Source organism: Primulina eburnea, chromosome 11 (assembly GCF_022965805.1).
Source record: "Primulina eburnea isolate SZY01 chromosome 11, ASM2296580v1, whole genome shotgun sequence".
Classification (NCBI taxonomy): Eukaryota; Viridiplantae; Streptophyta; class Magnoliopsida; order Lamiales; family Gesneriaceae; genus Primulina; species Primulina eburnea.
In genome coordinates, this window is record NC_133111.1 from 629,176 (window position 1) to 642,153 (window position 12,978).

At 34.8% G+C, this 12,978-nt stretch overlaps 3 protein-coding genes across 3 annotated transcripts; 1 reads left to right on the forward strand and 2 right to left on the reverse strand.

Annotated features, from left to right (window-relative positions):
* Nucleotides 1–1,884: 1,884 nt before the first annotated feature.
* LOC140805706 (pollen receptor-like kinase 3) lies at nt 1,885–4,725 on the reverse strand. The gene is made up of 2 exons (XM_073161989.1): nt 3,056–4,725; nt 1,885–2,801 (listed from the first exon to the last, which is right to left on the reverse strand). Exons 1-2 carry the CDS (start codon nt 4,353–4,355, stop codon nt 2,245–2,247), a joined length of 1,857 nt encoding a protein of 618 aa, XP_073018090.1. The 5' UTR covers nt 4,356–4,725; the 3' UTR covers nt 1,885–2,244.
* Nucleotides 4,726–6,283: 1,558 nt separating this feature from the next.
* Nucleotides 6,284–7,425, forward strand: LOC140804607 (protein TIFY 10B-like). Its single transcript, XM_073160673.1, has 4 exons — nt 6,284–6,536; nt 6,613–6,912; nt 7,007–7,064; nt 7,152–7,425. The coding sequence occupies exons 1-4, from the start codon at nt 6,404–6,406 to the stop codon at nt 7,252–7,254; spliced, it is 594 nt and encodes a 197-aa protein (XP_073016774.1). The 5' UTR covers nt 6,284–6,403; the 3' UTR covers nt 7,255–7,425.
* A 2,966-nt stretch (nt 7,426–10,391) lies between these two features.
* LOC140805813 (ethylene-responsive transcription factor ERF017) lies at nt 10,392–11,329 on the reverse strand. Its single transcript, XM_073162121.1, has one exon. It carries the CDS (start codon nt 11,264–11,266, stop codon nt 10,586–10,588), a length of 681 nt encoding a protein of 226 aa, XP_073018222.1. The 5' UTR covers nt 11,267–11,329; the 3' UTR covers nt 10,392–10,585.
* Between the last annotated feature and the right edge of the window lie 1,649 nt (nt 11,330–12,978).

Genomic DNA, 12,978 nt, shown 5'->3' on the forward strand with positions numbered 1-12,978 from the left:
TGCTTTTTGGCTCAACTGACACGGATGAAGATTTCTTATATGAGGTCTCAGGCTCTCAGCAGGTAGATTGGGAGTCGGATTGTATGATATATCCTTCATTGTGAAATAAGTAAAGTGCGGGAACGCTTCTGCCTGTGACGTCTCTGCTTTCAATAGGAGTCGGATTCTTCAGGTGAATTATGTGAGGATCATTCGATTTCAATTGGTTTGTGAAATGAGGTCTCAGCAGGTAGATTGGGAGATACAAGTGTCATGGTCGGGAAGTCTGCTCTGAATATACTTGTAATGATGCTGCAGCACAACCCTTTTGGACCTCAACTACGAATTTCTTCCTTTGAGGCAACCTTAGAACATTATAAGAAGAAGCTAAATGAGCTAGTACCACAATCTCTCCCCAAAAAGTCTGACCGTTTTCCTTCAGATAAAGACGTTTCTTGCGGAGAAAGTGGACGTTGAAGTGGATTCAAAGGAGAACAGTATAGCACGACAAATAGCTGCTTACCTTGTGAAATTGATTTCACGGTTCAAACAAGTTCTGTACAAGAAGTTGGGAATGTGGAGCAAACAAGGACCTTGGTTGCTTCATCGGAGGCAGGCTTAAAATTTCCATTTGTACATATGCCAAAATCCGACCATCGTTAATGGCTTCATCTTCGCCAAGTGAAGCGGAGAATACTATTCTACTGCTCATAAGATGCGGGCAATTTCAAATTGATGGCTCGAAATCGTGCCTCCGCAAAATGTTGCCTTTGGTGATGCCTCCTCACATCATCAAGCTGTTAAGATAGAATTTTTCTTGCCAATTGTTCTTCTTCCTCTTTAGCTTATGTTTTTACCAAACATCTTATTTTGATTTTCTGGCCTCTTTATTTGAGAAAGAATCATGTGGAAACTGCTAAGAATCTTGCTATTGATTCAAATATTAACGGAACTCCTGTATAATAAGCTCCTCGCCCTTTTGCTTCCCGTGTTGATTTCTTCTCGATAAATCTCCATGCAAATTAGTGGAGCTGATGTCAACTGATTATTGATTTCCAGATAATTTAACTTTGCGCTTCATGTTTTTACATCACACATTCGCATTCTCGGTCTATACAACTATGTTCTATATTTACATGTTTTTCACAATTTTTTCTGTGTAAAACTGGATGTCTATGGCATCATGGTTATTGGATCTAATACTATCTTGCTTCTTGTTACAATTTTGCACGGCGCGAGAAGGTGGGTGATTCAACGGCGACTGGTGCAAATTAATGGTGTCTAACCTATTACCAATTGTCAGGTAATTTTGCTCAACGTGTTTTCATATCACACACACAAGCAATCTCTCTTAAGTTTTCTATATTTAAGATTTATTCGTAAGTATCTGTTGTCAGTCTGAGAATGTTCGATTTGAATGAGCTCAGTTATTTACTGTTTAGTTAATGATTTCTTAGTAGATGCAGAAATTAACAAAAATATGATCTGTGTCATTATTGAACAATTGTTCGTATTTGACAAAATTATATAAGTGAGAATATTTTTAGCATTGTGGATCTAGAATCAATAGAAGGAATTGATCAAATAAAAAATACAAATTTAGGGGTGTTTATTTTAGGAAAAGGACCAAGGAAAGCATGACTTTATAACCAAGGAAAGCATGACTTTATGAAGGGTAAATTGAGTTGGAAATATGAAAAGGAATGAAAAGAAAAGCCTCGCAACTAAAAAAAAAAGTGTTTTTTTGCTATCTACTTTCAAAAGATCAGTTTTGGTGTTTTTTTAACTTCAGATTTGTTTCTAATTTGCTCAGTTTAATTAAAATCTCTAAGTTAATCCTATGAAAAATCTGCTAGAGAAATAAATCTTGGACGAAATCGAATTTTATCAGTTAATGGGAGCATTCATTCGTACTCAGAACTCAGAAGGTGGCAAATATGTTGAACTACCGAAATTTTGCATCGATCAATTAAAAGTCGAATCAAGCGACAGTATTCACAAGATGAATGTCCATTCTATTTTATGTGCTTTCTTAAAAAAATATCTACAAAAATGGGGTTCGACCACCAGTACTATAGATTACTTTCCTAATCTAGAAAAATCAATAACATTTCTACACGAAAACTAATAGATGACATAGGGACGTTCTATCGGTTAATCATCGTCGGACCATGCAAGTTTCATATGAATCTCGAGTATGTTGTAGACATTTCGCGGTGTGTTCGATTCGTCCCAGTGATACGACCAATCTGGAAGACAAAAGCCTCAAACTTGTACCTCTCCTGTATTCCTCACAGCTTCCCTCATTTCAATCCTCTTAGTATGATCATTTTCTGTGCATGCTGCTGCAATGTACAGCATCTTCTCCATCTGAACAATAGAACTTGATGCTTTTCCAATCTCCGGGTCGATCAATTCCCTGATTCTGTCCTCAGAAATGGCTTGATTCACCCATTGCACCACATCAGTGCCACCCTTTGGATTGTGCTGAGAAGGGAATTTCCCTGTCATTATTTCAAGAATCACGATTCCTAGACAATAGACGTCGCTTTTCGGGGATATTTGCTGATACAGTACAGCCTCGGGGGACTTGTACGCGACAAGGGATTGCACGGATTGAGTGTTGCTGATTAAGGAATGGAGCCCGTAATCCGTTAGCAGCGGCTCATAGCTTGATGACAGAAGTATGTTGCTGGACTTCAGATTCCCGTGTGGCAGGTCCTGGTATGCGAATTCCGTGTGAAGGAATCCTAGCCCCTCTGCTATTCCCTTAATGATTTTCAGTCGTGTTGGCCAATTCAGCTCATCGCTGTTACGATTGTCTGAAATCATGACACCCGAATGTTAAAGCATTTTCAGGTCAGAAAATGATAAAGGTACGCGGAAAAATGTTGTGGAAAGATGCAAACAATACAAGAACTGGACAATAGTATTTTCAGTTTATGCTGATTCATGTCATAATTCATATAAAATCTGGGAATATGTTTTACTGGATTTCTGGTTAAAGTAGTAGCATAAATCTCAGAGAGACTTATGATCAAGATTCGAGAATGAACCATATATTAAAACGTTTTACCATGCAACAGAGACATCAAGCTGCCTTTGGGAACAAATTCAGACACTAAAAGTTTCTCTTCTTTCCTGTAGTGATACGCCAATGGTGGTAAAATATTGGGGTGCCTCGGACTTCCAAGCCTTCTGATCTCCGTGTCAAATTCATCTTTACTGAACTTATTCATTTCTCTCAATCGTTTCACCACAACAGACAATCCGTTCGCCATTACGGCTTTGTATGCTGACCCCATGCCACCATTTCCAAGAACCTCTGCCGAAGCCTTCATCAAATCAGACAATCCGAATATCCCTTTCTCTTCATTAATCACCACAAGATCAGTTGCAGATTTCCCACTGTGTGAGTGTATTCTGGAGGAACGGCCACTGGAGGTATCCGTGTTCCTTCCTTTCCTGCTAGAGCTCAGGCTCCTCATATTGCTGCTGGGTGTGTGGATCTGCACCTCTTCATCAAGATTCTCTTTTCCAAGGACCCTAAAATTATCGTCCTTTTTCCAGGCTCTGAAAATGATTGTCACCAACAAAATAGCAGCCACTATGCCCAAGATGATCCATTTTGCACTAGAGCCCGATTCTCTGGATTCACTAGTTGCCAATGAATCTTGAACTTTACATTGCTTCGAAACAATAGAGCCACAGAGGTCGGGATTTCCTACAAAGACCGTAGCTTTAAATCTTGACAAGCTTTGAGGGATCTCCCCTTGTAGTTTGTTGTAGGACAGATCAAGTATATGCAAGGATTTTTGTGCTAATTCAGGAACAGGCCCTGAGAACTCGTTGTTTTCTAGCATTAGAGCCATGAGAGTCTCCACTTTTCCTAAAGAATCAGGGATTTTTCCAGAGAACTTGTTTCGTGCAAGCTCGACTTTTTTTAGATTCCCCAATTTAATAAAGAAATCTGAAGCTATTTCCCCGGAAAACTGATTCCCTGACAAGAAAATCGCCTTCAATTTGTTAAGTCGATTGAATTCAGGCATTGGACCTGAGAAACTATTGTTCTCCAAACTGATAGCCCGAAGCTCTTGAAGATTCGCCAAAGATCCAATATCAATATTCCCAGCTTCACCGGAGAGACCAAGATTCATAAGAAATAAACCCGATACACTCGTATGGCCAGTTTCGCTGCAGTCTACACCAAGCCATTGTTTCTTATTGTCACATGGATTGGTCCCTTTGATCCAGGTCGAGTCCAGGGCAGAAGAATTCTTCAACTTCTTTTTAAATTCGATGAGGTAGTCGTCGTCGTCTATAGCGAAAGAAACAGAGAAGACGAGGAACGAAATGAGGAGGCGAACAGCGGCCATTTCAGTGGGAAGATACAGGGAAAACGCTGTAGGCACCTCGGGGCTTGATGACACAGCTGACGTTGTTTGAAGAGACTGCAAAATTTCGAGCCCTGAATTTTGGGAGGGTCTCTGATTTGTGTGGCTTTGTTTGGTTCCAACTTGGAATAGTAGTGTGTCATGATTCTGTGATGGTTCGAGTTGAATAAAGATTGGTGATGGAAAATTTTAGTAAGTTTTTTTTGAGAAAAATGTTGAGATTTTTCAGGTGGAAAAGAGAGGTGCATGAATCTTGGCTTGACATGTTCAATAGGAGAGAAGAGAGAGTTCCGCTATATCGTCCATTCTTGCAAAAGAAATTTAACGTAAAATCGAGTGAGCATTGTATAGCTAAAGGTTCCGTGAACAAATTAGATTCATATATAGATATAATTTTCTATCCTTGTCCGATTCTAAGTTATATTAAAAATATTGACAAAAACGTGTGTGAGACGGTCTCATGGGTCGTATTTGTGAGACAGATCTCTTATTTGGGTCATCCATGAAAAAGAATTATTTTCTATGCTAAGAGTGTTACTTTTTATTGTGAATATCTGTAAGGTTGATTCGTCTCACGAATAAGATCCGTGAGACGGTCTCACCCACTTCAAAATATTATAATGCGTGTAATTATCAATGTTCATTTTTTCAATACATCACGACCAACGGTGATAACTTGTAACATTATAAATTTATAACCATGATTTTGTCTTCTCTTTTATTTCACACTTATATTGTGATTTTATTGAGAAAAAAAAAATCACCGATATTTCAATTAACAATCTTAAAACATTATGTTACTTTCTATTTTGCATAGGATAATTATGTAATACATGTTTTTGAAATGAAAATAATTATAAGTGATACAAAAATATTTTATAAATGTAATAATTGTATTTCTAAATACACCAAGTGGAAGTGGTCGCTTTTTAGAAAAAGCAGAGACCAACGTGACCATCTCTAGCGGTTCACACTATTTTTGTGTAAGTTTTGTACTATTTTTGTGGTAAATATGTTACATGTCAAAATATATCTTTGAGTTGCACCAAATTTATGGATCCAAAAAGAATATTCTCTATTTTGTAATAAATCTCAATAAAATAAATATAAAAATAGGGGCACTAAACTTCCATCGTGAACAGTGCAACGGCAAAGTCCAAGCTAAAATTTGATGTAATCATGAAATAACGAAATTAGATAAATTGGAAAGTAACAGAAACATTTTTCTAAACTGATCGCAATGAATAAACTAATTGATCGATTGATTAATTAGTTTATTCATTGGAAAATATAAAAGTAGTTAATAATCTGAAAAATTGTCCAACTCTTGAATGAAAGACATTTTTTTAAAGAAAAATATTATAGAAGTGCTTTGGGTAATTAAGTTAAATTTGTGTAATCAGTATTTTTAAGAAAAGTCGGGTATAAAAAAATAAAATAAAGAAGCATAGTATATATTTTAAAAAAATGTTAAGATATTTGACAGTAGTGTTGACCGTTTTGCAATATATATGTGTGAAACGTATCTAGAAAGATATGTATGATATATAACTTTTTATTGGAAAATACCTAGATAATAAAAAAATATTACTTATTCTTGAAATTTAAAATTAAATAACCAGGTATTTATTACAATATAATATAATAAAAATTTTAAGAAAAAAATGTGAGTGTAGTTCCCAATTACACAATTAATACGTTATTTGTAAAAATTGAGACAACACGCTTCTTACACAAAAAAGAAATAAATTAAGACAACACGTGTTTTAAAATGGCGGATGCCCATCCTTTAACGAAATCAGGTCAACAGGGTCGGTCGGCCAACCCAATTTCTCTTTTATAATAATAATAATAATAATAATAATAATAATTACTCCACATATTCCTCGTGCCTAAAATATAATCCCCCTTGTATATATATACATAACATATACCGTTCCAATTCAATTCAAGTTTCAACTTGATTAATCAAAGAATATTCTTCAAGTTCATCGGAGCATCAGTCACGTACCTATAATTTGTCGTAAAAAATGGGCACGCCGGAAGTATTGGACAGCGGGAAGAGGTCTAATTTCTCTCAGACATGTAGCTTGTTGAGCCAGTACTTGAAAGAGAACAAGGGTAGTTTTGGAGAGCTGGGGCTCGTGTTGTCGGAGGACAAAGGTAATAATCCATCCTACATTAAATATATAGCAGATTAGATTTGTTTCTTTTATGGCTAAGCTGATCTTCGGAACAGGGATCCCAGCTAGAACGATGAACTTGTTGCCCATGATCGAGAAATCAGGGCAGAATTCGGGTGCTGATTCGTATGATCAGAACCGTAACAGTGGTATGAAATCGGGGGCTGGTCAAAGTGCGCCAATGACCATATTCTACGCCGGTCAGATGATTGTGTTTGACGACTTGCCGTCGGAAAAGGCGGACAAAATCATGATGTTAGCTAGCACCGCAGCTCGAAGTTCCGCCGCCAGCTTCCCCAAGTTTGCTTTACAGAAGCGAGATCATCTATGCATTCCTCGCCCGCTTCTTGCTTCCGGTATGCTCATTTTCCAAGAAAATAAAAAAAATAATAATCACAAGATTGTAGCTGGTTGATGTTTAATGGACTGATCGGTTTTGTGTCGTTGCAGATTTACCAATAAAGCGGAAAAATTCTCTGGCCAGATTCTTGGAGAAGAGGAAAGATAGGTTTGGTATTTTCCCAGAATTATTATTTAACTTCGAGTTCTCGTTTGTTTAGCTGTAATAAATTAATTTTGTATATTAAATTTACAGAATTGTAGCAACTGAACCGTACCAAGCAAGAAAACCATCAAATACAGAAGCATGGCTGGAATTGGCTCCTCGCTTTTCTTCACCAAACAGTCAACGCCATTGAAATTTTTCGTCCTTTCAATTCATAAACTATTTTATTTTTATTTTATTTGAAAAGGTAAACAATTATGTAATTGATGTTGCAACCCATTTAATTACTTAGTTATTTTATTTATAGTGGTCTTTTATTGGTTATAGCATATTCTTTTTAATTAAAAATTAATTTATTTATTTACTCCAAAAATGTATATATTACGGAGAACAGACGAGAGTGGAGACTAAAAGATTTTCCACAACTAGTGGAGCCCGCTACCGAATGATGCCACACTATATAAAAAAAAAAACGCGTATTTGTAAAATGGAAGAAAACGTGTCCGATGACTCACAAGTAGTCGATGGCACATGGTCTTCTATAATTATTTTTTAATTGACCAGAGTATATATATATTCTCCGACTTTTATATTTTGTTACATATATAATATACTTTTAACCAATGCCTGATATACCATATATTGACAGACTTCATAAAAATGTTATTTTAAAATTTTTAGTCTGTCTCTTGTGAGACGGTCTCACGAATCTTTATTTATGAGATGGACCAACCCTACCGATATTCACAATAAAAAGTAATATTTTTTTATGGATGACACAAATAAGATATATGTCTCACAAAATACGAATAGTGAGACCGTCTCACACAAGTTTTTTGCTAAAACTTGTAATGATAGTATTGAAATTAGACCTCCTCCATTTCGTTTTCTATTTTTAAATAAGAATATTTGTGGAAAATATACTAACACGAAAGGATTCGTATTAAAAGTTTAATTAATAACGCTTCAATTTAAAATAAAAGCCTGTTAGTATTCGTTTTCTAAACATTATTGAAAAAATATTTCTTCAAAATTTGTCAAATAAAAATCAAAAGCTCAAAAACTAAAAATAGGAATTAATCAACGATTGATTTGAACGTTCTAAAAATTAAATTTACATAAAGATAAAATAGAAGTTATAGCTAGTAGCCTAGTACAATGAATAATTTCAACTTGTCTTCATATATATATATATATATATATATATATATATATATATATATATATATATATATATATATATATATATATATATATATATATATATATATATATACTACCTGTCCAATTCCTCCTTCGATAGTATTATTATTTTTTTTTTGCTTCTACAGATAAAGTTGGCGTACCTATATATTGTCACGTTGTTCACGTCTTCGTCTTCTGCCTAACACTAATAAATTAATGATTTGATTATTTTACAAATCAATATTGATTGCGATGGCATGATGCACGTACGTATCAAGCTTTTGTTTTTTCTTCTTGTTCAACAGTTGGACCAAATACATATTATATATCTAATTACGTATTATATTATATCTCATAATTATGTAAATATTTAACACAAAATTGACATGGATTATTATTTATTCATATATTTGTTCACAGACAATTGTCAGAATAGTGACTATTGTTTCGCATTTTCTCAGTGATTTACTCCCTCAATTTATTTTTATTTTTTTATAAATTAATGTACAGATTCATTTTATTTTATTTTATTTATTGAGATATCAATTTAAGAGAGGAAATATTGGTGAAAGCTTCGGGCTATGAAAAAAGAGCTGTTGTGAAGATATTTTGTAAATTTTTGGGTTGGAAATTTCGATTAGGTTTGTATTTTCAAACCATACAAATTTAATGGCCCATATCGTTTTGTTTGGCTTTTTTTTTTTTGCAATAAATATCTAGATGGATCTTCGCCTCCATCCCCCACACGTCACCATGCAAAACAAAACAAAAATAACAAAATGAATCATATAAATTTATGAGAGATATTTTTTTGATTTCGAATAATTTGATATGCACGTCAAAATATAATTACTTGGCCAATGAATTTTTTTTTTACATTCGATAGAACTTTCATCTTCCATATCATGTTCCATTCTTCTTGGATCTTACGTGAGTCTGAATTCACACCCAGACTCATAGCCAGATGATGATATCCCGTCTTCACGGTATAGGTGCCCATTTTCGTGAACCCGTAGCCTCTTTTTAACATCACTTGAGAAGCCAAAATGCTACGCCAAGCATAGATTAATTGGATTATGCCCTAGATTGGCATTTAAAAACTCCTCTCTCGGATAATATTTAGCTTTGTAGATATGACAAAGTGTAGCATTAAGTTCCACCCTTGTTTCCTTAGCATTGCAGAATTGAAGTCATACAAGTTTCGAAAGCCATGTCCACCAAATTCGTTATGGATCCAACTAAACCAATTCAAGCATCTAGCGGATTTATATTTTCTTCGCCGTCAAAATTAGTTAATCATTCTTTGTATTTTGCCAGCCAAAGAGGGAGGCCGTAGGAATGTGGACATACAAAAAGTTGGTATCGATCGATTGAGCCACTAATTTAATTAAGATCTCGCAACAAGCTTTTGATATCGGCTTTTTCCTCGATGCTTGTAGGCATGTCCAGATTCGATTTTTAGATATTAGAATATCTGTTTTTTGCTCCTTCCTATTAGTGAAGGAAGGCTCAATCATCCGCCTGCATTTAGTGCAGCGAAGACACCCAACAGGGTGGAGATATCGCCCCAATCATTTTTGGTGATGTTATTGCTAAACATGCATGATATCAGAATTGGAGAAGTTTATAGACCATCTAGAATAATTTGGCAAAAACTTGTGTGAGACGGCCTCACGGGTCGTATTTTGTGAGACAGATATCTTATTTGAATCATCCATGAAAAAGTATTACTTTTTATGATAAAAGTACCTAAAAATCACTTTTTCGTGATTGCTTGATAAATCTGATATCACTGTCAATATCAAAATGTTTTGTGGCTGGGTAATAAGTTTGAAAAATGTGTATTTGATGTTAAATCTCTGGCTGGATTAAACCAAGCAAAAAGTGGCTTTGATCATATGTATATAAACTAGGATAGATAATCAGGATTAATCAATTGTGAGATTAATTATATATACGAAATCCATAATTGGGTCTCGTCCGATTTGGTTTAAGCTTTATCTCATCGAAATTCAGCTAAATTTTACTCGTTTTTATGAATAATCATGTTTTGTGCAAAACCTATACCATGCATGCATTTATATAATATATATATAGACATATGTATAAAACCTTTCAAGCATTAAATAATAAAGTCAAGTCATGTTTCAAAAAGTAACATGATTATATAATAAAGATCTTTGATTTATAATAAATGAGTAGATGGTTACACGAAAATTGTTCCATCGACTCTAAAAATAAATAAATATAAATGAAAGAATAAATAGATATTTTGAGGAGAATATAATTTCAGTAATTCCAGCAACAAAAATAACCGGAATTTTCTGAAATGTGTGGTTTTAAAAATTCCACAGAAATGAACTCTCGGAAGATATTGTTTCTTCCGTATGGTTGTCCGGCCAACAATCAACGTTGGGCAAAGGTGGCACAAAAAACTCGCCTGAGAAATCTTCATATCCCGGAAATACCCCGAAATCGTGGACGTTATTCTCGTGACCCATGGCTAAAAACTGGTCCAAAAATGCATTGTCCAGGGGCATATCTGCGAATTCATTGTCCGGCTGAGCGGTCCACTGTGTCACAGAAGGGCATGGGGACTCTGCGTCCGAAAAAGGCATCAACTCCGAAGACGACAACGAGTCTGAATTCTCGATCCGACCAGCGGCGGGTGGGCCCTGGTCTCCGGAATGGGCGTACCGGGCCGCCGCCTCCTGGATATCCCCCGGCGACATGGACACGCCTTTGTTGATCTCCGGCGGGTTATCCGGGAAATTGAACTTAGCGTTCCTGCCGCGGAGGCAAAAGAGGGCGGCGTCGAAGGCACGTGCCGCCTTCTCCGCCGTGTCGTAGGAACCCAACCAGATCCTCTCCCTGCTGTTGGGCAACCTGATCTCCGACACAAACTTACCCCATTTCCGCCTCCTGACACCCTTATACTTGCTGGAGGAAGCAGAAGCTTCACTCTCTCTGGCGAAAGTAGAAGTAGAAGTAGAAGTAGAAGTAGAAGTCGATTTTACCATAATGAATAAACAATAAAAGATCAGCCCGCGGTCAGGTGTTTGTTGATGGATTGGGAGAAACGGCGGCCCCCGCGTATAAATATGTGTGTGTAGCGAGTGTGGAGTGAAGAGAGAGAGAAGCGGTGGGGACACCGCGTTGATGGAGATTGAACAAGTAAAGAATAGAAACGTGGCACATACATTGAATTTATAATGTTTCTTCCGAGGACGCGCTGCGGATAAGAGCACGTGGGACAACTCCACTTCCTCGTGCTCCAATTCAGATGGATCCACGAACCATGCTTTTCTTCCTTGTAACACTACTATTCGTCTTGCTTTGTGTTCAATAAAGTCTCTCACGAAAAATTAAAATTAAAAATTAAAATTAAAATAAAAATAAAAATAAAAATAAAAAAATCTCTCTTATTGCGGATAATTATTGTACAACTTCGCAAATGATTAGTACAATGAACATGAACACAATATATGATCAAAAACAAAGTATTGCATTATTAACAAATATTTAAAATAATTATATAAATAATACTCTTATATTTGTTTTAGACTCTAAAATATTTATCAAATCAATATAACCTAATTTTCAGATTTATTTATTTATTTTGTCTATTTACAATATAGCTAGCTCATTTAGTATGTCATATGACAATGATGATCACAAATATTGGGTCTCATGTGAGACCGACGTATTTTAATCTGTGAGACGGGTCGATCCTATCGATATTTACAATAAAAATATTACTTTTAGCATAAAAAGTAATACTTTTTCATAGATAATCCAAATAAGAGATCTGTCTCACAAATACGATACGTGAGACCGTCTCATACAAATTTTTGACTTTTTTTATTAACTTCAATTTCGATAATCTTTTTTTTCTGTTGATGTGTTGTGAGTATCATGGGTAACAAAATCTCACACGCAACATAAATATTTGAGAATAAATTATTTAGTTTCTTAAAACAACATAAATATTTGAGAATAAACAATTCAATGTAATCAAACATTGTATCATATCAATTGATTTTATTCATTTGTTGAATAAGATCTCACCACCATCAGTTTTGAACATAGTTAATGTATAAATGTCTATTGTGACTCACAATTATTGAAAATCCATATAATACTTCAACAAAATTTAACGTAGTTAAACACCCATTCTTTACTTTTTTCAAATTCAACAAAACTCAAAACTTTTTTGATATTGTTTAAATTGTTCAAACTAAATGTGGGAAAAAATCGATCTTTAAGCTATTATTAAAAAAATATTAAATTGGTCTATTTTATTCAATATGGAGTTATATATTTTTTCATTGTTTCATCAACTTAAAATATAATAATAGTAATAATAATAATAATAATAATAATAATAATAATAATTTGACAAAAATTTATGTGAGACAATCTTACGGATCGTATTTGTGAGACGGATCTCTTATTTGAGTCATCCATGAAAAAATATTACCTTTTTTATGCTAAGAGTATTATTTTTTATTGTGAATATCGATATAATTGACATGTCTCACAAATTAGGATCTCTGAAACGATCTTACATGAAACTCACTCTAATAATTTTTTATACCTCCAAAGTGGCCCCGGTGTTTGACCATTCTGGCTTACATAAGGTACGGCTCTACTGCTGCCAAATTATTAATTTAAAATGCACATTTAAATATTGGGTTCTTAAGTTTATCATGCAAAATACAATGTGTGTTTA